This window comes from Gossypium hirsutum, chromosome A09, assembly GCF_007990345.1.
Source record: "Gossypium hirsutum isolate 1008001.06 chromosome A09, Gossypium_hirsutum_v2.1, whole genome shotgun sequence".
NCBI lineage: Eukaryota > Viridiplantae > Streptophyta > Magnoliopsida > Malvales > Malvaceae > Gossypium > Gossypium hirsutum.
Genome location: NC_053432.1, coordinates 78,446,724 through 78,470,366, shown reverse-complemented (window position 1 = coordinate 78,470,366; position 23,643 = coordinate 78,446,724). Strand labels below are relative to the sequence as shown.

At 33.8% G+C, this 23,643-nt stretch overlaps 2 protein-coding genes and 1 long non-coding RNA gene across 3 annotated transcripts; 2 read left to right on the top strand and 1 right to left on the bottom strand.

Moving 5' to 3' along the window:
- Positions 1-6,242: 6,242 nt before the first annotated feature.
- LOC121206050 (uncharacterized) lies at positions 6,243-7,450 on the top strand. The gene is made up of 3 exons (XM_041076227.1): positions 6,243-6,700; positions 6,958-7,269; positions 7,383-7,450. Exons 1-3 carry the CDS (start codon positions 6,568-6,570, stop codon positions 7,448-7,450), a joined length of 513 nt encoding a protein of 170 aa, XP_040932161.1. The 5' UTR covers positions 6,243-6,567.
- Positions 7,451-15,243: 7,793 nt separating this feature from the next.
- Positions 15,244-16,512, top strand: LOC107930192 (uncharacterized). The gene is made up of 2 exons (XR_001692989.2): positions 15,244-15,698; positions 15,984-16,512. It is a non-coding gene; the product is annotated as an uncharacterized lncRNA (long non-coding RNA).
- A 2,426-nt stretch (positions 16,513-18,938) lies between these two features.
- LOC107930198 (berberine bridge enzyme-like 18) lies at positions 18,939-20,737 on the bottom strand. Its single transcript, XM_016861788.2, has one exon. The coding sequence runs from the start codon at positions 20,696-20,698 to the stop codon at positions 19,073-19,075; it is 1,626 nt and encodes a 541-aa protein (XP_016717277.2). The 5' UTR covers positions 20,699-20,737; the 3' UTR covers positions 18,939-19,072.
- Positions 20,738-23,643: the final 2,906 nt, after the last annotated feature.

Genomic DNA, 23,643 nt, shown 5'->3' with positions numbered 1-23,643 from the left:
AATCTTCAATCTATTCCACTGCCAAATACTGGGAGATAGAGTTATCGGCTTCAATGTACTCCACTGTAGTCACATGGAGGTAAAATCTGCCATCTTTGATCTTCAATCTATTCCACTGCCAAATACAGGGAGATAGAGTTATCGGCTTCAATGTACTCCACTGTAGTCAGGGAGGTAAAATCTACCATCTTTGATCTGCTTCGCTGCCAAATACAGGAATGCAAGATCTGCAATCTTCAATCTATTCCACTGCCAAATACAGGGAGATAGAGTTATCGGCTTCAATGTACTCCACTGTAGTCACATGGAGGTAAAATCTGCCATCTTTGATCTTCAATCTATTCCACTGCCAAATACAGGGAGATAGAGTTATCGGCTTCAATGTACTCCACTGTAGTCAGGGAGGTAAAATCTGCCATCTTTGATCTTCAATCTATTCCACTGCCAAATGTAGGGAGATAGAGTTATCGGCTTCAATGTACTCCACTGTAGTCAGGGAGGTAAAATCTGCCATCTTTGATCTTCAATCTATTCCACTGCCAAATGCAGGGAGATAGAGTTATCGCTTCAATGTACTCCACTATAGTCAGGGAGGTAAAATCTGCCATCTTTGATCTTCAATCTATTCCACTGCCAAATGCAGGGAGATAGAGTTATCGGCTTCAATGTACTCCACTGTAGTCAGGGAGGTAAAATCTGCCATCTTTGATCTTCAATCTATTCCACTGCCAAATGCAGGGAGATAGAGTTATCGGCTTCAATGTACTCCACTGTAGTCAGGGAGGTAAAATCTGCCATCTTTTGATCTGCTTCGCTGCCAAATACAGGAAGGCAAGATCTGCATCTTCGATCCACTTCCTACCAATATAGGAAGATAGGACCTATTTACGCCTAGTGTTTAGGATAACATGATCAGAATGAATCAAATGCTCCTAACTGGATGTGTATGTATTATATTTGTAGAATGTCATGAGAATGATCCATTTTTAATGCTTAGGTTGTCATTCCTCATTGTTCATCAAGGTTCTATCACTGATGCCTTCTTGTTCAGCCAGTACCTTTGACAGAAAACCTAAAGAAATAGACGCTATTTAGACTATCATTTCTCAAATGTTTCCAACCCTTAGGTTTGGTTAGTTCTAAACAATAGTCCTGTTTCAGGTCCTCGTATTATTTAGAAACTTTCAGAGTAATATGCAGAACTCCTTCTGCATGTGTATTGTCAGTCCATTAATCGTTATTTCAATGAAAATGCTTGAAAAAGATTATCAAATGGACAAAATGAAATTTTGTTGAGAGCAAAGCTCTAAACAAACAAATCAATCAAGATAGCAAATTTTGCTGAGATACGAGATGAATAAGATGAAAAAGATTATCACAATGGATAAGATGAAAATTTGTTGAGAGCAAAGCTCTAAATGAACAAATTAATCAAGATAGCAAATTTGCTAGAATACAAAATGAGAATAAATTAATCAAGATGATGTATTTTGTCAAAATATAAAAAATGAATAAAATGAAAATAGGTGCCCCAGATATCGTAGCATGAGCTTCTCTGTCCCAAACTTCTTAAGGACCCTTTTGAACTTGATATGTGTTTAGAAGTCCTAGAAGGCTTTGCTGATAACCCAAGATGTAGCATCCCTCATTCTTATTAATTCAGAAAGGGCAAGACTACCGCATGCCCCACCTTTGATCAAAATTTGAACTGCCCATTTCTGGGTTTTCAATTCAAACCCTTTGGTCTCAAGGCGCCCTTTGCGGGTTTTCACCTTGGCCTCTCCTTTTTTCTTTTTGTTCCTTTTTTGTTTCTTTTTTCGAGTGAAGTATTTATTGCTTGAATCAGAATTCTCAAGATTAGGCAGGTTTTTGCCATCCATCTTGGTTAATATCGACGCTTTTTCAGATAAGGCCTTCCACATAAGGTCCTTTCCAGTTTGACATAGACTTTCCTATGAAGTCCTTCTGCATGGGAAGGATCTTCCTCGATATTAGATCCCCTCATGGAATTCTCTAGGGTGAACCTTTTTTGGTGAGCTCGCATCATTTGCTTTTGGTACATTTGACCATGACGGATAGCTGTTAACCTTTTCTCTTCAATTGTATCGGACCTGGATCCATTCTACTTCATCCAACTTCAACTTTGACAAGGCTCGAAGGGAAGGAATATCAACTTCGATGGGTAAAACTGTCCCTATTCCATATGCCAATGAGAAATGAGTTGTCCTGGTAGAGTTTTTTTTGTTTTTGCTTTTGTTTTTTATTTGGTTTTTATTTGTTCTTTTTTTTTGGCCTCCACTAAACTGTTCATTTTGAGGGCAACATGGTGTTAATTTGAACAAACTGCAAACTTCTGATGTCGTGCCGTTGTTCAAATTCCATGCATTATCTAATATGATCCTTTTTGGCATTCCATATTGACATATGATTCTTCAAGAAATTTGCCGAGTGTCGACTTTATGATATTGGCATATGAAACAACCTCTACCCACTTGATGAAGTAATCGACGAACACAAAGATAGATCGATGACCGCCAGAAGCTTTTGGCGAGGTCGGCCCAAATAACATCCATGCCCCTCATAGAGAAAGTCCATGGAAAATTCATAACATGAAGAGATAAAGGAATCACATAAATCTTGTCTCCGTAAATTTGGCACTTGTGGCGTTTCTTGGTATAACTGGTGCAATCCCCTTCCATGGTGGGCCAGCAGTACCCAAATCTCATGATTTGCTTGGCCATTGCAAAACCATTAGCACGTGTTCCTCGTCCAAGATCTTCTTAACCTCAAGAGCATCCACTTGTCTAAAACATCTTTGAATTCTTAGAGTAACTCAATGACGTCTCGCTTTGTCTTTGCAGTGATACAGGCTCTAATCTTTACCTTTTTCTCTTCTCCTAAGCTCACAATTCCCCACTGAATTTTTTTGTAAGGTTGGATCTATTTTTCGACTTGCCTTACCATCCTTAACAAATCAGGAGATAAACTACAGTCTTGATCATCTTCGAAGTCTTGAGGATCCTCTAGACACATATCTTGCTTGAAAGAAAGTTCTGAGTCAATAGCAGTGTCGCTCATATCATTGATATCTGGAGACCTATTCTAGGGACGAAGGAAGTCTCAAAGAGCTAACGAATCAAAGGGTAATTACCTGGTGGTATGAGTATGAATGAATTGGAAGGAACAAAAGAATATTTGCCAAAACAAGACACAAAGATGCATTTCGTTGAAATAAAGAATAGTGGACATGTGCCTTTTCACAAAAGGATTTTCTATTGCTCCCAGGCTTAGAACAATAAGAGCGTTCCAAATATTACTCTGAAATGGTCCTAAAAATTACAAGAATCTCCTCCACGGTCCAGTTGTTTAAAACGCCTCTAGGGATGTAGAAACAAATTCAAGATAGGTTTTTTCATTTTTTAGTTCTTTTTCAAAGGCATACACATCTTCACCTTTCGAACCATCAATATATTCAAAGAATTCCAATCCATCTGGTTTTGTACTAGAGTTCTAAACTTGACGTACTTTTGGATTTTAGGAAATTTATTGTATGCAATGAAATGTAATGTTGATGCATGAACGCGTATTTTTGGATTTTAGGAAATTTATTGTATGTAATAAAATGTAATGTTAATGCATGAACGCGTATTTTTGGATTTTAGGAAATTTATTGTATGTAATGAAATGTAATGTTAATGAATGAAGAGATACGTACAATGAAATGTAATGCAGATGTATGAATGCAAAAAGAGACATTGATTCTTGATTCAATTCTATTAGAACAACTTTACTAGAAAACAAATCTCTTTACATAAAGCGGATACATATACGCTTTGCCCTCATATGCGGAGACATTCGATCATTTTCTTCGTTCGAGCGTTAAGATAAGTCTCACGAACTCTTCAAAAGGGACGTATCTTATATCTCCTTTTTACTCAATCCGGGCCGTGACTCGTTGCTCACTAAACCTCATGGTGCTCGTTGGCTTCTCTTTTAAGAAAGTTCAGCGGCTCTCGAATAATCCTTGTCACATTAAATTCTCGGGCCACGGAGCAATGGTTGTGTGGTCCTCCATTAAACTATCATCCTTCTCTTATCACGTTTTCTTGGACCACATTCGGACAACCGTATTATTATCCACTTTATCAAGAAACCCATTTCCTTATGACAAACTCTCTATTTAACAACTGAACGTGAATCAACACCTCTTTTTATGATGAAAATGCAATGCAATCATAGCAAAAAGAAAACAGGTTAGTACCAAGCAAAAGCAAGCAAGAATAAATAAAACACCTATTTGGGTGAATACTAGGGGTTCGAAGTGGTTCTACCTAGGGTGGGCTCCTAAGGTTCACTACATGAGGTTTGGTTCTAAAGTAAGGGTACCTGAACCAGCAGATTCCTCGATCCTCACCCATTATAGGCTCATATAGACCGAGTTCAGTTCAGGGGAATACATTTCCCTATGGCCATGCGGAGATGAAAATCTCACGAAGACATAGGTACGGATGTATCCCGGAAGCGATTCACTATCCCATGCGGAGGTGAAAACCTCACGAAGGCATAGTTTCTCACTCCCACTTAAAAGGGTATGACCAGCGGTCATGCAATGCAATGTGCAGAGGTATAAAATAAAATACAGAAAAAAAATATAACTCAAAACAAAAGAGATGCAATGAGAGGATCGTAAATTTAAATCGAATTTTCCACTTTCAACAAAAAGACAAGAAATAATCAACACGTGGCTTGACTCTCTTATCGTCCCCAGTGGAGTCGCCAAGCTGTTGACACCATTTTTTGGATGAAAACGGGGTCGACTTGGATTTTGAAAAAAGAATGAAAACGGGAGTCGCCACCAATCCTTTTTTGATGAGGTGTGATCGGGTCACCTCAAAAAGTGGTTGTTTTTTAATAAATGGTTTAATTTTATTAAAACAACGATTTTGGTCTACGAAATTCAGAAAAATGAGTTCGGGAGTCGGTTACGCACGAGGAAGGATTAGCACCCTCGATACGCCCAAAATTGGTACCTAGTTGATTAATTAGTGTCTTAGTGTCGAAAATTGAAAATTTGAAGAGTTTTTAAAAGTACGATCCTTCCTTATATTGTTATTTTAAAATTACTCAAATAAATCAAAATGGAAAATGCTTCCTTATCTCGAAGTAACAAGATGTCACGTCCAGTAAGTTAGGATACAACACATCGTATTTTCGAGAGTAAGCTTGCCTTTATTTTTTGTTTAAACCTCATTTATTTTAATTTTAAAAGGATGTTCGGTTATTTAGGATCAACGCGAGAAGAATCGAAGCTCAGTAAGTTAGGGCACGATTTTCTCGAATTTTCTAAATACGAAATATTACCTTATTTTGAAAGTTTAAAAAGGATATTCGGCTATTTGGTCGAACGAGAAACCGAAACCCAGTACGTTAGGGCACGTTTCTAGAATTTTCCAAACGCAAAATATTTCCTTAATTAAAAAAATTTCTTTTTGATGTATGGTGTTAATATGCATAGCAAAACAATAATGAATATGATGGCATAAAAACAACACGAGTAATAGCAACGGAAATAAGATTATTAAATATAAATAATAATGAAAATGAAGATAAATAAATAAATAATGAATAGGTGTAAAGAACGTATATACATGAATGTACACAAAATTATGAAAATATGAAAAATCTATGTATGTATACGTATTGTGAGATTATTAAATATAAAAATATATGTAAATATGTATACATGTATAGGTATATGAATTAAAATATGTAAATAGATAAGTATATATATATGCATGTAGAAAATATGAAATATAAAAAATATATTTAAAATAAATAGAGAATATGTACGTGTATATATATAAATTATAAGATATAGTAAGAAATGTATATGAGTATATATATATACATATATATATTAGAGAAAAATGTGTACGTGTATATATTTATGAAAATGAAAATATGTATATAAATATATAGGTATGTACATAAGTTGTAAAATATAAAAAAATATATAAGTATATATATGTACCGAAATTTAAATATATAAATAAATAGATAACAATAATAATAGTAATGTAATATAATAGTAATAATAATATCTACAACAAAAGAAAATATTAGGAAATGTGCAAAAATATATATATATAATATTTACAATAATGATGTAAATAAACAACATATAAAATATTTGAAATAACATATAAATGAAACATTTAAAAAAGGTTAATAAATGAATTAAATAGATTTAAGACATGGTTAAAAACAAATGAAAATTTGGGATATAAAAGTATAAATATTGGATAGTTAATTAGGGATCAAAACGAAAACCAAACAAGATCTGAAGGCCAAACTTAAAAAAAACAAAAGAAGATAGAAAATGGGGGTTAATTGAATGAGGTTGCGAGGGAGGAGGACTAAACACATAAATTTCCCTTTTAGGGAAAGTGCACAGACCCCACCCACCAAACAAAATAGTGCCGTTTCAACACCATTATTTAAAAACAAAGATTTTTTTTTGTGTTTCATTTTCAACCCCCAATCTAAAAAAAACAAAAAAAAGCTTCCATGCTCTCTTCCCCTCCCTTAAAATCCTCTCAAGCCTTTTCTTTTCCGGTGAAATCCCGGTCACTGAGCCACCGCCGTTGGTCGCGCCACCACCGTCGCTGGCCACCGCACATGGTGGCCGGAAGTTCAAAAGGTAACTTTTTTTTATTTTTTTAATAATATATATATGTATATGTATATAGAAAGAAAGGAAAAAAAAACAAAGAAAAAAAAATTCGAAAGAAGAGAGAAAAAGAAAAAAAATGCAAACCTTTTTATTGATTTTTTCCTTTGTATTTGAAGTTCGGAGGGATTTTTGTGTTTGTCTCTTTTTCAATCTTTTAAAATCCCCCCTCTTTTTACACTAGTTTCCATGGCTTTTATAGCCCTTACACTTTCATTTTCTATTAGTTTCTATCTCTTCATTGCTGCTTGCAAGGTATGGAGGTGCCAGGCATGCGGGGATGGTGTTGGCAGAAGCATGGGGCGTGGTAGCCGACATGGTGGTGACCAAAGATGGTGCTAGTGTCAGAGGAAAGTGGGGTGTGGTAGCCAAGGTTTCTTGTTGTCTGTTTCTCTTTTTTTTTTTTTATGTTGGGCTAGTTGAGTATTGGGCTGGTGGTATTTGGGCTATGGGATTTGGTTTATTGGGATTGAATTTTGGGTTTGTTGTATTTTATTTCATTTGGACAATGGGCCCAGCAAATTTGGGCTTCTACAGCTGCCCCTCTTTGCTCGTTTTCGTGTAACGAGAACAGAGCAAAGACTAAGAAAGACCAAATTTGCCTGGTCTCGTTGAGGCTTAATTTCTTTGGGTGCTTTTCTTCTTCAAGTAGCCTTATTTCAGTCCACTGCGTCTTCTTGCTTTGATCCACTTCACGACAACTTCAGATACGCCTTGTAGCTTCAATCTACTCTGTTACTACTTCATGGGGATGAGATTTGTGTTTTTAGTCTGCTCCACTACTGCTTAGGGGAATAAGATCTGTCATCTTCACTCTATTCCACTATTGAATGCATGGAGATAGAGTTATCGGCTTCAATGTACTCCACTGTAGTCAGGGAGGTAAAATCCGCCATCGTCGATCTGCTTCGCTGCCAAATACAGGAAGGCAAGATCTGCAATCCTCAATCTATTCCACTGTCAAATACAGGGACAAGATCTGATTTCTTCGATCTACTTCACCACCAGTATGGGAAGACAAGATCTGCATCGTCGATCCACTTCCTATCAATATAGGAAGATAGGACCTGCTATCTTCGATCTACTTCACGCCAATACATGAAGACAAGATCTGCTTTCTGCGATCTACTTCGCCACCAATATGGGAAGACAAGATCTGCATCTTCGATCCACTTCCTACCAATATAGGAAGATAGGATCTGCTACCTTCGATCTACTTCACGCCAATACATGAAGACAAGATCTGCTTTCTGCGATCTACTTCGCCACCAATATGGGAAGACAAGATCTGCATCTTCGATCCACTTCCTACCAATATAGGAAGATAGGATCTGCTACCTTCGATCTACTTCACGCCAATACATGAAGACAAGATCTGCTTTCTGCGATCTACTTCGCCACCAATATGGGAAGACAAGATCTGCATCTTCGATCCATTTCCTACCAATATAGGAAGATAGGATCAGCTATCTTCGATCTACTTCACGCCAATACATGAAGACAAGATCTGCTTTCTTCGATCTACTTCGCCACCAATATGGGAAGACAAGATCTGCATCTTCGATCCATTTCCTACCAATATAGGAAGATAGGATCAGCTATCTTCGATCTACTTCACGCCAATACATGAAGACAAGATCTGCTTTCTTCGATCTACTTCGCCACCAATATGGGAAGACAAGATCTGCATCTTCGATCTATTTCCTACCAATATAGGAAGATAGGATCAGCTATCTTCGATCTACTTCTTGCCCCGGGAGATAGAACTATCAGCTTCAATGTACTCCACTATAATCAGGGAGGTAAAATCCGCCGTCTTCAACCTGCTTTGCTGCCAAATACAGGAAGGCAAGATCTGCAATCTTCAATCTATTCCACTGCCAAATACAGGGAGATAGAGTTATCGGCTTCAATGTACTCCACTGTGGTCAGGGAGGTAAAATCTGCCATCTTTGATCTGCTTCGCTGCCAAATACAGGAAGGCAAGATCTGCAATTTTCAATCTATTCCACTGCCAAATACAGGGAGATAGAGTTATCGGCTTCAATGTACTCCACTGTGGTCAGGGAGGTAAAATCTGCCATCTTTGATCTGCTTCGCTGCCAAATACAGGAAGGCCAGATCTGCAATCTTCAATCTATTCCACTGCCAAATACAGGGAGATAGAATTATCGGCTTCAGTGTACTCCACTGTGGTCAGGGAGGTAAAATCTGCCATCTTTTGATCTGCTTCGCTGTCAAATACAGGAAGGCAAGATCTGCAATCTTCAATCTATTCCACTGCCAAATACTGGGAGATAGAGTTATCGGCTTCAATGTACTCCACTGTAGTCACATGGAGGTAAAATCTGCCATCTTTGATCTTCAATCTATTCCACTGCCAAATACAGGGAGATAGAGTTATCGGCTTCAATGTACTCCACTGTAGTCAGGGAGGTAAAATCTACCATCTTTGATCTGCTTCGCTGCCAAATACAGGAATGCAAGATCTGCAATCTTCAATCTATTCCACTGCCAAATACAGGGAGATAGAGTTATCGGCTTCAATGTACTCCACTGTAGTCACATGGAGGTAAAATCTGCCATCTTTGATCTTCAATCTATTCCACTGCCAAATACAGGGAGATAGAGTTATCGGCTTCAATGTACTCCACTGTAGTCAGGGAGGTAAAATCTGCCATCTTTGATCTTCAATCTATTCCACTGCCAAATGTAGGGAGATAGAGTTATCGGCTTCAATGTACTCCACTGTAGTCAGGGAGGTAAAATCTGCCATCTTTGATCTTCAATCTATTCCACTGCCAAATGCAGGGAGATAGAGTTATCGCTTCAATGTACTCCACTATAGTCAGGGAGGTAAAATCTGCCATCTTTGATCTTCAATCTATTCCACTGCCAAATGCAGGGAGATAGAGTTATCGGCTTCAATGTACTCCACTGTAGTCAGGGAGGTAAAATCTGCCATCTTTGATTTTCAATCTATTCCACTGCCAAATGCAGGGAGATAGAGTTATCGGCTTCAATGTACTCCACTGTAGTCAGGGAGGTAAAATCTGCCATCTTTTGATCTGCTTCGCTGCCAAATACAGGAAGGCAAGATCTGCATCTTCGATCCACTTCCTACCAATATAGGAAGATAGGACCTATTTACGCCTAGTGTTTAGGATAACATGATCAGAATGAATCAAATGCTCCTAACTGGATGTGTATGTATTATATTTGTAGAATGTCATGAGAATGATCCATTTTTAATGCTTAGGTTGTCATTCCTCATTGTTCATCAAGGTTCTATCACTGATGCCTTCTTGTTCAGCCAGTACCTTTGACAGAAAACCTAAAGAAATAGACGCTATTTAGACTATCATTTCTCAAATGTTTCCAACCCTTAGGTTTGGTTAGTTCTAAACAATAGTCCTGTTTCAGGTCCTCGTATTATTTAGAAACTTTCAGAGTAATATGCAGAACTCCTTCTGCATGTGTATTGTCAGTCCATTAATCGTTATTTCAATGAAAAATGCTTGAAAAAGATTATCAAAATGGACAAAATGAAATTTTGTTGAGAGCAAAGCTCTAAACAAACAAATCAATCAAGATAGCAAATTTTGCTGAGATACGAGATGAATAAGATGAAAAAGATTATCACAATGGATAAGATGAAAATTTGTTGAGAGCAAAGCTCTAAATGAACAAATTAATCAAGATAGCAAATTTGCTAGAATACAAAATGAGAATAAATTAATCAAGATGATGTATTTTGTCAAAAATATAAAAAATGAATAAAATGAAAATAGGTGCCCCAGATATCGTAGCATGAGCTTCTCTGTCCCAAACTTCTTAAGGACCCTTTTGAACTTGATATGTGTTTAGAAGTCCTAGAAGGCTTTGCTGATAACCCAAGATGTAGCATCCCTCATTCTTATTAATTCAGAAAGGGCAAGACTACCGCATGCCCCACCTTTGATCAAAATTTGAACTGCCCATTTCTGGGTTTTCAATTCAAAACCCTTTGGTCTCAAGGCGCCCTTTGCGGGTTTTCACCTTGGCCTCTCCTTTTTTTCTTTTTGTTCCTTTTTGTTTCTTTTTTCGAGTGAAGTATTTATTGCTTGAATCAGAATTCTCAAGATTAGGCAGGTTTTTGCCATCCATCTTGGTTAATATCGACGCTTTTTCAGATAAGGCCTTCCACATAAGGTCCTTTCCAGTTTGACATAGACTTTCCTATGAAGTCCTTCTGCATGGGAAGGATCTTCCTCGATATTAGATCCCCTCATGGAATTCTCTAGGGTGAACCTTTTTTGGTGAGCTCGCATCATTTGCTTTTGGTACATTTGACCATGACGGATAGCTGTTAACCTTTTCTCTTCAATTGTATCGGACCTGGATCCATTCTACTTCATCCAACTTCAACTTTGACAAGGCTCGAAGGGAAGGAATATCAACTTCGATGGGTAAAACTGTCCCTATTCCATATGCCAATGAGAAATGAGTTGTCCTGGTAGAGTTTTTTTTGTTTTTGCTTTTGTTTTTTATTTGGTTTTTATTTGTTCTTTTTTTTGGCCTCCACTAAACTGTTCATTTTGAGGGCAACATGGTGTTAATTTGAACAAACTGCAAACTTCTGATGTCGTGCCGTTGTTCAAATTCCATGCATTATCTAATATGATCCTTTTTGGCATTCCATATTGACATATGATTCTTCAAGAAATTTGCCGAGTGTCGACTTTATGATATTGGCATATGAAACAACCTCTACCCACTTGATGAAGTAATCGACGAACACAAAGATAGATCGATGACCGCCAGAAGCTTTTGGCGAGGTCGGCCCAAATAACATCCATGCCCCTCATAGAGAAAGTCCATGGAAAATTCATAACATGAAGAGATAAAGGAATCACATAAATCTTGTCTCCGTAAATTTGGCACTTGTGGCGTTTCTTGGTATAACTGGTGCAATCCCCTTCCATGGTGGGCCAGCAGTACCCAAATCTCATGATTTGCTTGGCCATTGCAAAACCATTAGCACGTGTTCCTCGTCCAAGATCTTCTTAACCTCAAGAGCATCCACTTGTCTAAAAACATCTTTGAATTCTTAGAGTAACTCAATGACGTCTCGCTTTGTCTTTGCAGTGATACAGGCTCTAATCTTTACCTTTTTCTCTTCTCCTAAGCTCACAATTCCCCACTGAATTTTTTTGTAAGGTTGGATCTATTTTTCGACTTGCCTTACCATCCTTAACAAATCAGGAGATAAACTACAGTCTTGATCATCTTCGAAGTCTTGAGGATCCTCTAGACACATATCTTGCTTGAAAGAAAGTTCTGAGTCAATAGCAGTGTCGCTCATATCATTGATATCTGGAGACCTATTCTAGGGACGAAGGAAGTCTCAAAGAGCTAACGAATCAAAGGGTAATTACCTGGTGGTATGAGTATGAATGAATTGGAAGGAACAAAAGAATATTTGCCAAAACAAGACACAAAGATGCATTTCGTTGAAATAAAGAATAGTGGATATGTGCCTTTTCACAAAAGGATTTTCTATTGCTCCCAGGCTTAGAACAATAAGAGCGTTCCAAATATTACTCTGAAATGGTCCTAAAAATTACAAGAATCTCCTCCACGGTCCAGTTGTTTAAAACGCCTCTAGGGATGTAGAAACAAATTCAAGATAGGTTTTTTCATTTTTTAGTTCTTTTTCAAAGGCATACACATCTTCACCTTTCGAACCATCAATATATTCAAAGAATTCCAATCCATCTGGTTTTGTACTAGAGTTCTAAACTTGACGTACTTTTGGATTTTAGGAAATTTATTGTATGCAATGAAATGTAATGTTGATGCATGAACGCGTATTTTGGATTTTAGGAAATTTATTGTATGTAATAAAATGTAATGTTAATGCATGAACGCGTATTTTTGGATTTTAGGAAATTTATTGTATGTAATGAAATGTAATGTTAATGAATGAAGAGATACGTACAATGAAATGTAATGCAGATGTATGAATGCAAAAAGAGACATTGATTCTTGATTCAATTCTATTAGAACAACTTTACTAGAAAACAAATCTCTTTACATAAAGCGGATACATATACGCTTTGCCCTCATATGCGGAGACATTCGATCATTTTCTTCGTTCGAGCGTTAAGATAAGTCTCACGAACTCTTCAAAAGGGACGTATCTTATATCTCCTTTTTACTCAATCCGGGCCGTGACTCGTTGCTCACTAAACCTCATGGTGCTCGTTGGCTTCTCTTTTAAGAAAGTTCAGCGGCTCTCGAATAATCCTTGTCACATTAAATTCTCGGGCCACGGAGCAATGGTTGTGTGGTCCTCCATTAAACTATCATCCTTCTCTTATCACGTTTTCTTGGACCACATTCGGACAACCGTATTATTATCCACTTTATCAAGAAACCCATTTCCTTATGACAAACTCTCTATTTAACAACTGAACGTGAATCAACACCTCTTTTTATGATGAAAATGCAATGCAATCATAGCAAAAAGAAAACAGGTTAGTACCAAGCAAAAGCAAGCAAGAATAAATAGAACACCTATTTGGGTGAATACTAGGGGTTCGAAGTGGTTCTACCTAGGGTGGGCTCCTAAGGTTCACTACATGAGGTTTGGTTCTAAAGTAAGGGTACCTGAACCAGCAGATTCCTCGATCCTCACCCATTATAGGCTCATATAGACCGAGTTCAGTTCAGGGGAATACATTTCCCTATGGCCATGCGGAGATGAAAATCTCACGAAGACATAGGTACGGATGTATCCCGGAAGCGATTCACTATCCCATGCGGAGGTGAAAACCTCACGAAGGCATAGTTTCTCACTCCCACTTAAAAGGGTATGACCAGCGGTCATGCAATGCAATGTGCAGAGGTATAAAATAAAATACAGAAAAAAAATATAACTCAAAACAAAAGAGATGCAATGAGAGGATCGTAAATTTAAATCGAATTTTCCACTTTCAACAAAAAGACAAGAAATAATCAACACGTGGCTTGACTCTCTTATCGTCCCCAGTGGAGTCGCCAAGCTGTTGACACCATTTTTTGGATGAAAACGGGGTCGACTTGGATTTTGAAAAAAGAATGAAAACGGGAGTCGCCACCAATCCTTTTTTGATGAGGTGTGATCGGGTCACCTCAAAAAGTGGTTGTTTTTTAATAAATGGTTTAATTTTATTAAAACAACGATTTTGGTCTACGAAATTCAGAAAAATGAGTTCGGGAGTCGGTTACGCACGAGGAAGGATTAGCACCCTCGATACGCCCAAAATTGGTACCTAGTTGATTAATTAGTGTCTTAGTGTCGAAAATTGAAAATTTGAAGAGTTTTTAAAAGTACGATCCTTCCTTATATTGTTATTTTAAAATTACTCAAATAAATCAAAATGGAAAATGCTTCCTTATCTCGAAGTAACAAGATGTCACGTCCAGTAAGTTAGGATACAACACATCGTATTTTCGAGAGTAAGCTTGCCTTTATTTTTTGTTTAAACCTCATTTATTTTAATTTCAAAAGGATGTTCGGTTATTTAGGATCAACGCGAGAAGAATCGAAGCTCAGTAAGTTAGGGCACGATTTTCTCGAATTTTCTAAATACGAAATATTACCTTATTTTGAAAGTTTAAAAAGGATATTCGGCTATTTGGTCGAACGAGAAACCGAAACCCAGTACGTTAGGGCACGTTTTCTCGAATTTTCCAAACGCAAAATATTTCCTTAATTAAAAAAATTTCTTTTTGATGTATGGTGTTAATATGCATAGCAAAACAATAATGAATATGATGGCATAAAAACAACACGAGTAATAGCAACGGAAATAAGATTATTAAATATAAATAATAATGAAAATGAAGATAAATAAATAAATAATGAATAGGTGTAAAGAACGTATATACATGAATGTACACAAAATTATGAAAATATGAAAAATCTATGTATGTATACGTATTGTGAGATTATTAAATATAAAAATATATGTAAATATGTATACATGTATAGGTATATGAATTAAAATATGTAAATAGATAAGTATATATATATCCATGTAGAAAATATGAAATATAAAAAATATATTTAAAATAAATAGAGAATATGTACGTGTATATATATATAAATTATAAGATATAGTAAGAAATGTATATGAGTATATATATATACATATATATATTAGAGAAAAATGTGTACGTGTATATATTTATGAAAATGAAAATATGTATATAAATATATAGGTATGTACATAAGTTGTAAAATATAAAAAAATATATAAGTATATATATGTACCGAAATTTTAAATATATAAATAAATAGATAACAATAATAATAGTAATGTAATATAATAGTAATAATAATATCTACAACAAAAGAAAATATTAGGAAATGTGCAAAAATATATATATATATAATATTTACAATAATGATGTAAATAAACAACATATAAAATATTTGAAATAACATATAAATGAAACATTTAAAAAAGGTTAATAAATGAATTAAATAGATTTAAGACATGGTTAAAAACAAATGAAAATTTGGGATATAAAAGTATAAATATTGGATAGTTAATTAGGGATCAAAACGAAAACCAAACAAGATCTGAAGGCCAAACTTAAAAAAAACAAAAGAAGATAGAAAATGGGGTTAATTGAATGAGGTTGCGAGGGAGGAGGACTAAACACATAAATTTCCCTTTTAGGGAAAGTGCACAGACCCCACCCACCAAACAAAATAGTGCCGTTTCAACACCATTATTTAAAAACAAAGATTTTTTTTGTGTTTCATTTTCAACCCCCAATCTAAAAAAACAAAAAAAAGCTTCCATGCTCTCTTCCCCTCCCTTAAAATCCTCTCAAGCCTTTTCTTTTCCGGTGAAATCCCGGTCACTGAGCCACCGCCGTTGGTCGCGCCGCCACCGTCGCTGGCCACCGCACATGGTGGCCGGAAGTTCAAAAGGTAACTTTTTTTTATTTTTTTTAATAATATTATATATGTATATGTATATAGAAAGAAAGGAAAAAAAACAAAGAAAAAAAAATTCGAAAGAAGAGAGAAAAAGAAAAAAAATGCAAACCTTTTATTGATTTTTTCCTTTGTATTTGAAGTTCGGAGGGATTTTTGTGTTTGTCTCTTTTTCAATCTTTTAAAATCCCCCCTCTTTTTACACTAGTTTCCATGGCTTTTATAGCCCTTACACTTTCATTTTCTATTAGTTTCTATCTCTTCATTGCTGCTTGCAAGGTATGGAGGTGCCAGGCATGCGGGGATGGTGTTGGCAGAAGCATGGGGCGTGGTAGCCGACATGGTGGTGACCAAAGATGGTGCTAGTGTCAGAGGAAAGTGGGGTGTGGTAGCCAAGGTTTCTTGTTGTCTGTTTCTCTTTTTTTTATTATGTTGGGCTAGTTGAGTATTGGGCTGGTGGTATTTGGGCTATGGGATTTGGTTTATTGGGATTGAATTTTGGGTTTGTTGTATTTTATTTCATTTGGACAATGGGCCCAGCAAATTTGGGCTTCTACAGGGTGGATGAATGCTTTTTCCTGGATTGATCGTGAAAAGTGAGAAGCTGGTTTATATAAGTGGTTATGGCTTTATTGGTTTTGTCTATTTGCAGCTCCACTTTCGGTTGCTATTTGGTTGAGAGATGCGGCGCAAGGCTTGCCAATGTTGCAGGCCTTCTTGATTTGGTTGAGCTATTGGCTCATGTAATGTGGTTGGATATGTGTCATTTATGCTTGGTTAATAAGAATAAGTGCTCTCTTTTCCCCCTTCCTTTATCTCATCTTAAATTATTTGTTGGGCTTATGGGTTTAACGTGCAGAGCCCAAAGAGAAACCGCCGAAATCATCAAAGCTGGCCCTGTTGACCTTTAAAAAATAGTTTTTAAAAATAGAAATCTGGACTAAAACAATAATATATTAACGAAGGGGATAGTTTATGTATAGTTAAATTTAGTTAAAAAAAAGGTAAAGGCTAAATTAATAAAAAATATAAACGGATTAAATTTAAACAAAATAATGTTAGATGAATTTATTCAAAACTACTTAAACCTGTGAGCAACAAAATTTTTTTTTAATAAAATTGGCAGCAACCTTTTGATTGGTAACAACATTTGTTGCGTTTACTTGAAGAAACAGCTCTAAATGGACTAAACTTATGGCAGTTAGATAGAATAGAATAACTTTAACCTTCAGCACAAGAAAAAGGAGAGGAAAAAAAATGTTGATTATTTTGTGGGTGTTGTTGAAATTGAGTTAGAAGTAATGTTGAAAAATCAGATTGAAGACGAAATAGTAGAGACACTTCTCTGGGGTTTACAAGCTAAAGTTTTATTGATAAAAATCTGTATCGGATAAGTTTTTCTAATGTTACATAAAAATATGTAATGATAAAAAATAACATTTGCTGGACAAAGTGCCACACTCACAGTTGTCCGGTAGATCTTAACATTAAGTTTGTACACCCAATTTGTACATGTGTTGCCATCCATCAAATAAATTAGTACATTCATTAATTAAGTTCACATGTCCCTCTCATCAATTCTTCCATCCGTATTTGTATCACATCTGAGGAAACTTACCAAAAACCAATTGTTGAATGATAAAGGAGGGGGTAATTAGAAGTGAAAGAATCCTAGAATCCTTTTCCAATCTCTTCTTCTTCCTACCTCTTTTCCAAATTCCGCCGTTTCCCCCATTCCTGCATCCCATTTTACTTAAATGTGCACTCAAATTTATTCTTTAATTAAAACCCATTTTAATAAATATCTAATTAAAACTACATCGAAATCAAGTTCATTTTTTTTTAAAATTAAAAGATGGAAATGTGTAAGCTTAAAATTCGGTGAAATCCATAAAAATTTTAAAATATATATATAAGAAAAAGGGCAAAAGCTGCCGGCCTTTCACATGCACTTCTTTTACGTTCTTCTTAAAAGAAGTCAACCAATTGAAGGGGTCTTGCCTTGACTCAACCTAGTTGTATGCTTAAACCATTTTTTAATAATAACAGCAGAAGGAGCAATGGCTGATACGCGTCGATTAAAAAACTGCATTCATATTCTATTGATTTTTTTTTTTTACGATTTAAAATAAAATGGTGTTAATGATTGTAGAAATATCAATATATTACAATAATGAATAGAATATGAATGCAGTAGTTATACCGTCCTTATCAATGAATGGAAATTAAGCTATCAAAATTTTAATAACCTAATTAGTCTAATTCTTTGTTCATGGCATAGGAGCTTTACTTGTGCAACTATTCGGCAGTGGGTTTTGATAACTATAATGCCATAACCCATAAGCCTACAGCAATAAATTGTTGAATAGTGATGCTGATAACGACATCTCAATTCTTTGTCATTTAGACAAAGCTATGGTATTTAATTTTCATTTTATATTGACTTTAGAGAAAGCATATATATTCACATTTGCAAAAAAGTTTTCCAGTATAAACATTTATTTTGATAAAATTTCATGCAGCAAAACGCATGCTCCACGCTGATAATCAGAAAATTGTATTGCGTATACGTTTTACCCAAGAGCTTGAGTTATTCTAGAATTCAAAATGTCATTTATTTGCCTTTTTTGTTTTATAAGGGTAGAGAGGTAAGTTAGGATTCTTCAAGAAATAAATATTTACTTTTAAAAAATGAATGGATGGGTATTGAATCAAGGGAGCCATAATCTGCTGCTGGGGTTTTACAAGGTTTTACAAGACCCACATTCTTTCTATTCTTCAATTTTCTCACCAAACCCCCTCTCACAAAACAAATTTTATTGCATTACTTGCAGCCAAAAAGTATGGCTATATATATAATATAGGTTAATACACTAACATTATAAATTTTAACCAATTATGTTTTTTTTATATATATATTACAAGAGGAGGAAAAAGCCTTAATACTAACACGATTAGCATAACTCAAACTCAAGTCACACCTAAGACGATGAACATACTAGCCATCAGGCTAACACATGAAATTTGTTATATTTTTTTTCTTTGTAACATATTAATATATTATTAATTCAATAAATATAATATATATTAATTTGGTGAAATATTTTTTGTTATGCAAGGTATATTTATATATAATTGAATCTTTACCGAACAAAATCATGATATGAAAATGTTAATTTGTTTAAGCCAAAAATATTATATGATGAAACAAAAACTTGTAAAACAAACGTGAAATTATGATTTAATTAGTGGATTTTGCATTAAATTACAGATACAGTGATAAAAAAAGATATTTAATTTTCAATATAATACTACTTTCTATCGCAATCTTTATTCATGATTAACAAAAGACTCTAAACTCGTCAATCTTAATTACCTTTCTTTTTCCATGGAGACAAAAGAGGAGGAATGCTTTGCTCATTTCTGAAGAAATTCATTGGATCAACTTTGGTCTTTACTTGCACCAATCTTTTGAAGTTATTCTTGAAATATTTAAAACCCCAAATGCTGGCTTGTTCGTAACTTGTGTAGTCATTAATGTTGTTAATTCCAAGATCCAAATCCCTGTAATTAACATATGCTTCTCTTGGAGATTTTGAAACATATGGGGTCATATAACTGTAAAGTCTTCGACTCCAGCTTATGTATTTTCCAGATTCTGCATTTTGTTCTTTTGTCCATTGCACGATGTACGTGGCTTCGAACAAGTTGCCTGCTCTATGTGGGTAAGGTAGTTCATTTTCTGGGATTTCATCCATTTTCCCTCCGAAAGCCGGTATCATCGCTACAGCATTGTCAGCTTCTTCCTCAAGAAACATGGACATGAGCCCCTCGATTCCACTTTCGGGGATCGGTTCCTTGACGTAGTCTGATTTGGCTTTCAAACTTAATGTTGGAAGAGCATTTTTATCAAGCAAAATATCCACAGATTGTAATGGAAGTCCGCCGAAGTAAAGAACGGATTCAATCCAACTCATTTCGTTGCAATTCTCTTCGGCAAGTCCCAGCTCTGGAAACTTGTCTTGGATCAATGTAATCAGCTCATCAACCCCACCAAGCAACATCCCTCTGAAAGTAGCTTGAACTGTTTTCGTCCCTACTTGACTGGAATTCACCTTCGTTATCCAAACATTCATAAATAAATCATCAGGAAGCTTGTGAGCAATGTACTGCCATCGATGAAAGATTTTGGTTGCATTTTGTTCCAAGTTCTTGTTGACAGTAAACACAGTTACAACAGCTGGAACGGGGACTAACTTTAATTTCCAAGCAAGAACAATCCCGAAGGTATTTCCTCCGCCTCCTCGGATGGCCCAGAAGACATCTTCTCCCATGGATTTTCGATCAAGAATCCTTCCATTAACATCAATCATTCGAGCGTCAATTATATTATCAGCCGCAAGACCGTATTTGCGGAACAATGTGCCATATCCTCCCCCACTAAAATGCCCACCAGCGCCCACAGTGTGGCACATACCAGCAGGGAAGGCGAGAGTATTAGTCTTTGCAGCAATTGCGTAATACAATTCACCTAGAGTTGCACCAGATTGAACCCAGGCAACTTCATTCTTTGTGTCAACTTTAATTGCTCGAAAGTTGAGCAGATCAAGGATGACAAATGGAACTTCAGAAACATAAGAAAGACCCTCAACATCATGACCACCACTTCGAATCCTAAGCTGGAACCCATGTTTCTTGGAGCAGTAAAGTGTTGATCGGACATGGGATGTTTTAAGTGGTGTAATAATGGCAAAGGGTTTAGGAGTAGCTGGTGTAGAGAACCTAGTATTGTGAATAGAAGCATTCAAAACAGATAAATAGGAGGGATTGTTTTGCACATAAATAACCTTGGAAATGGTAGAATAGTTTGCTAAACGAAGAGAAAGGCAATGAAGGAAATCCCAGTGAGGATGAGATAAAGTTGTCCCACTCAGGGACAACATCACAACCACCATAAGAAATGGAAGCATAGAAAACTGAGGGAACTTCATCATGTTCTTGAGCTGGTTGTGAGCATGGGAATGTGTTACACTTGGTTACCTTATTTATAGAGCATTACCTACTCATTGGTATATCTATCATTTCGTCCACTCTTACGATCAAAAAATAAAACTCTTATAGTATAGCAATTTGCTAACAGAATGTTGTGCAAGGAATTTTCTTTAAATTAAAGAATCAAAAACTAAGTTTGACCTTCTGTATCAAAAAATTAAGTTTGACTTTTTATAAAAAAAATTAAGCTTGACTCTTTTTTTTTAAAGGCAGATTATCAAGTTTGTATTAAAAAAAAATTAAGTTTGACTTTTTCTATTTGTAGTAAGATTAATATAAATTTATATAAAATTAATAAGTTGTAATATTTAAAGAAATTATATTAATATATTAATGTTTGTAGTTGTATACTATACCGTGCAAGTCTATAAAATCTATTAAAAATTAATTAATTGCCTGTTTCTTAAAATTGCTTAATTATACCATGTTGCTGATTTTTCTTCCACCAAATCGTTTTGAGATGAAATCTTTTAAATGACAACAAGTGAATTGGTTAGATGGAAGGTCGCACTCTTATTAATTTTATACCAACATAATTAAACATACCATAATGTACCTATATATTTATTATAAGTAAGGTTAAAAAATTATTTTTTGACAAAAATTTTTTAATTTATTAAAATTTTATAAATTTAAATATAATTATAAAATAAAATAAATAATATAAAAAATTCAATAGAGATATCATATATTTGCAAAATTTTATAAATATTTTAAATAAATAAAATTTTAAAAAATATATATTATAATTAAATAAAAAATATTGCTTTTTATTTTATAGCCAGTGTGTGTATTAAATGAAATAAAATCATTAAGAATTTTAAAAAACCAACTCGAATTTAAACAAAAGTAAATTGAACTACTCAATTTTCTTTTGAAATTTCTCATAAATTCAATTATGGCTTTCATAACAAAAATTGAAAACAGAATAACACAAAATCTCTGAGCATAATATATTTCGACCCATTCCTTAAAAAAATTAATCCAATAAAATTTACACATTAAAATAAACCATAACTAAGCGCAATGGGTTTTTTTTGGGGTTATCTTGATTTCGGTTTAGGGTTGTATGAGGATTAGGGATTTGGAGAACAATATAAAATATGCTCTAAAGTATAGCATTTTCTAGGAGGATTTTTTTTTTAGAAAGGGCACATAGTTAAAATTAAATTTGACAATTTTTGTTTAGGCGTAATATATATTTATATAAAATTTAAAAAATTAATGACTTATATTATACAAAAACTATTTTGCATATCTGTTTGATACATAGGATAGTTGTATATATTAAATATATTTTTTTAAAATTTAACATTTTACAAATAAAATCATTAAGAAATTAAAACAAAATAATATATATGTTTAATTTTTTTCTTAAATTGATTATTAAATCCATTAGCACAATCCAAATTTTTATTTTTTTATATGTTTTTAAAACTATCATGAATAAAAAAGTGTTTTTAATTTATTAAATAGATTATTGATTTAATTTACTTTTTAAATAATTATTTTAGTTAATTGTTTCATTATTTTTGAATTAATTTTTATATTTTTTATGAATTAAATGATTTAAATTTAAATTTATTTTGTTTTTTAATTACTTTATTGTTTTAGTAGTGTATTTAAATAAGTTTTACATTTGATTTAAAAAAAAAATTAACAAACTCCTAACCAATCTAACTTTAAAGAAATGTAATTAAAATTTAAAAATTCTATTGAATGAGTTAAAAAAATTAATTCTATTGCACGACATATATGTTAGAATTCAAGTCAAATAAAATCAAAATTAGAATTAATTATACAAAATATAGTCAAATCAAATAAATTATACAATAAATTAAAGCTTCATGCAAGGGCATTAACAAATAAAACATAAACTAATTAAATTTAAAAAGGGTTAGATTATAAATCCGACAATGCCAAAAAGACGTATCTCGAAGATATCACAAAATAATTAAAAAAATCATTACCAATTTAAGTCTATTCCACGACGTATAAATATTATATATTATAATTCAATTCAATTCAAATAAAGATATCATTTAAAATTCAACTCAAACACATCAAAATTACATATATCATAGTTAAATTATATACATTAATAAATAATTTAAATTAAACTCTCGTAATTGATTTGATGATTAAGGATTATTAATTTTAAAATTCACTCAAGTTCAAACTTTTAAAAGAATAATAGAAAGTTTTTATTTGAACAATTTCATTTGAACGTAATGTATACATGTAGAGTATAAATATATTTTTATTGTACGCGTATGAATAATATTTCACACTTGAGAAATAAAATAATTTTTTATACAATAAATATTTATTTTATTACATATTTAATTCTTATTAATAATATATACAAAGACTTCCCCTTAGCAAAAAAAGGAAATGTCTAAATGCACGCGTTTTAATAAAATATGATACCATTCAATTAAAAAAATAAAGAAAAATCCAAGAACCTATTCAAATGAAGGGATACGTTAAGTGAAGAGTGAGAAATAAATATAAATTATAACATTAAATCTTTTAGTGATCAATAAATATAATATTCTCATATAAAACACCAAAATCCAAAACTTTTAGTAACAATAAATGATTTGTTAATCCAATTATTCTTTAAATAAATCTAAGCTTAAAAAATACATTTATGAAAATGATTTTATATTGATTAATTAAAGAATTAAACTTGATAGAAATCAATTAAAACACATAGGTCCAAACTCAAATCAATAAGTTAAATAATTATTCAAGTTTATCATACTAAAGTATATTATTTTACTTCGAAAAAGTTTTTAAATATATATGATTTCAAATTTATGTCATCTAACATAAAATTAATTATACCGTAACAAGACTTTCATTTGATATATTTAATTTTTTA

Coding starts and splice junctions, on each gene's coding strand:
- LOC121206050 (XM_041076227.1), top strand. CDS start 6,568: ATGCTCTCTTCCCCTCCCTTAAAATCCTCTCAAGCCTTTTCTTTTCCG. Junction 6,701..6,957: donor GGTGGCCGGAAGTTCAAAAG/GTAACTTTTTTT, acceptor ATTTTCTATTAG/TTTCTATCTCTTCATTGCTG. Junction 7,270..7,382: donor AAATTTGGGCTTCTACAGCT/GCCCCTCTTTGC, acceptor TTCTTCAAGTAG/CCTTATTTCAGTCCACTGCG.
- LOC107930198 (XM_016861788.2), bottom strand. CDS start 20,698: ATGATGAAGTTCCCTCAGTTTTCTATGCTTCCATTTCTTATGGTGGTT.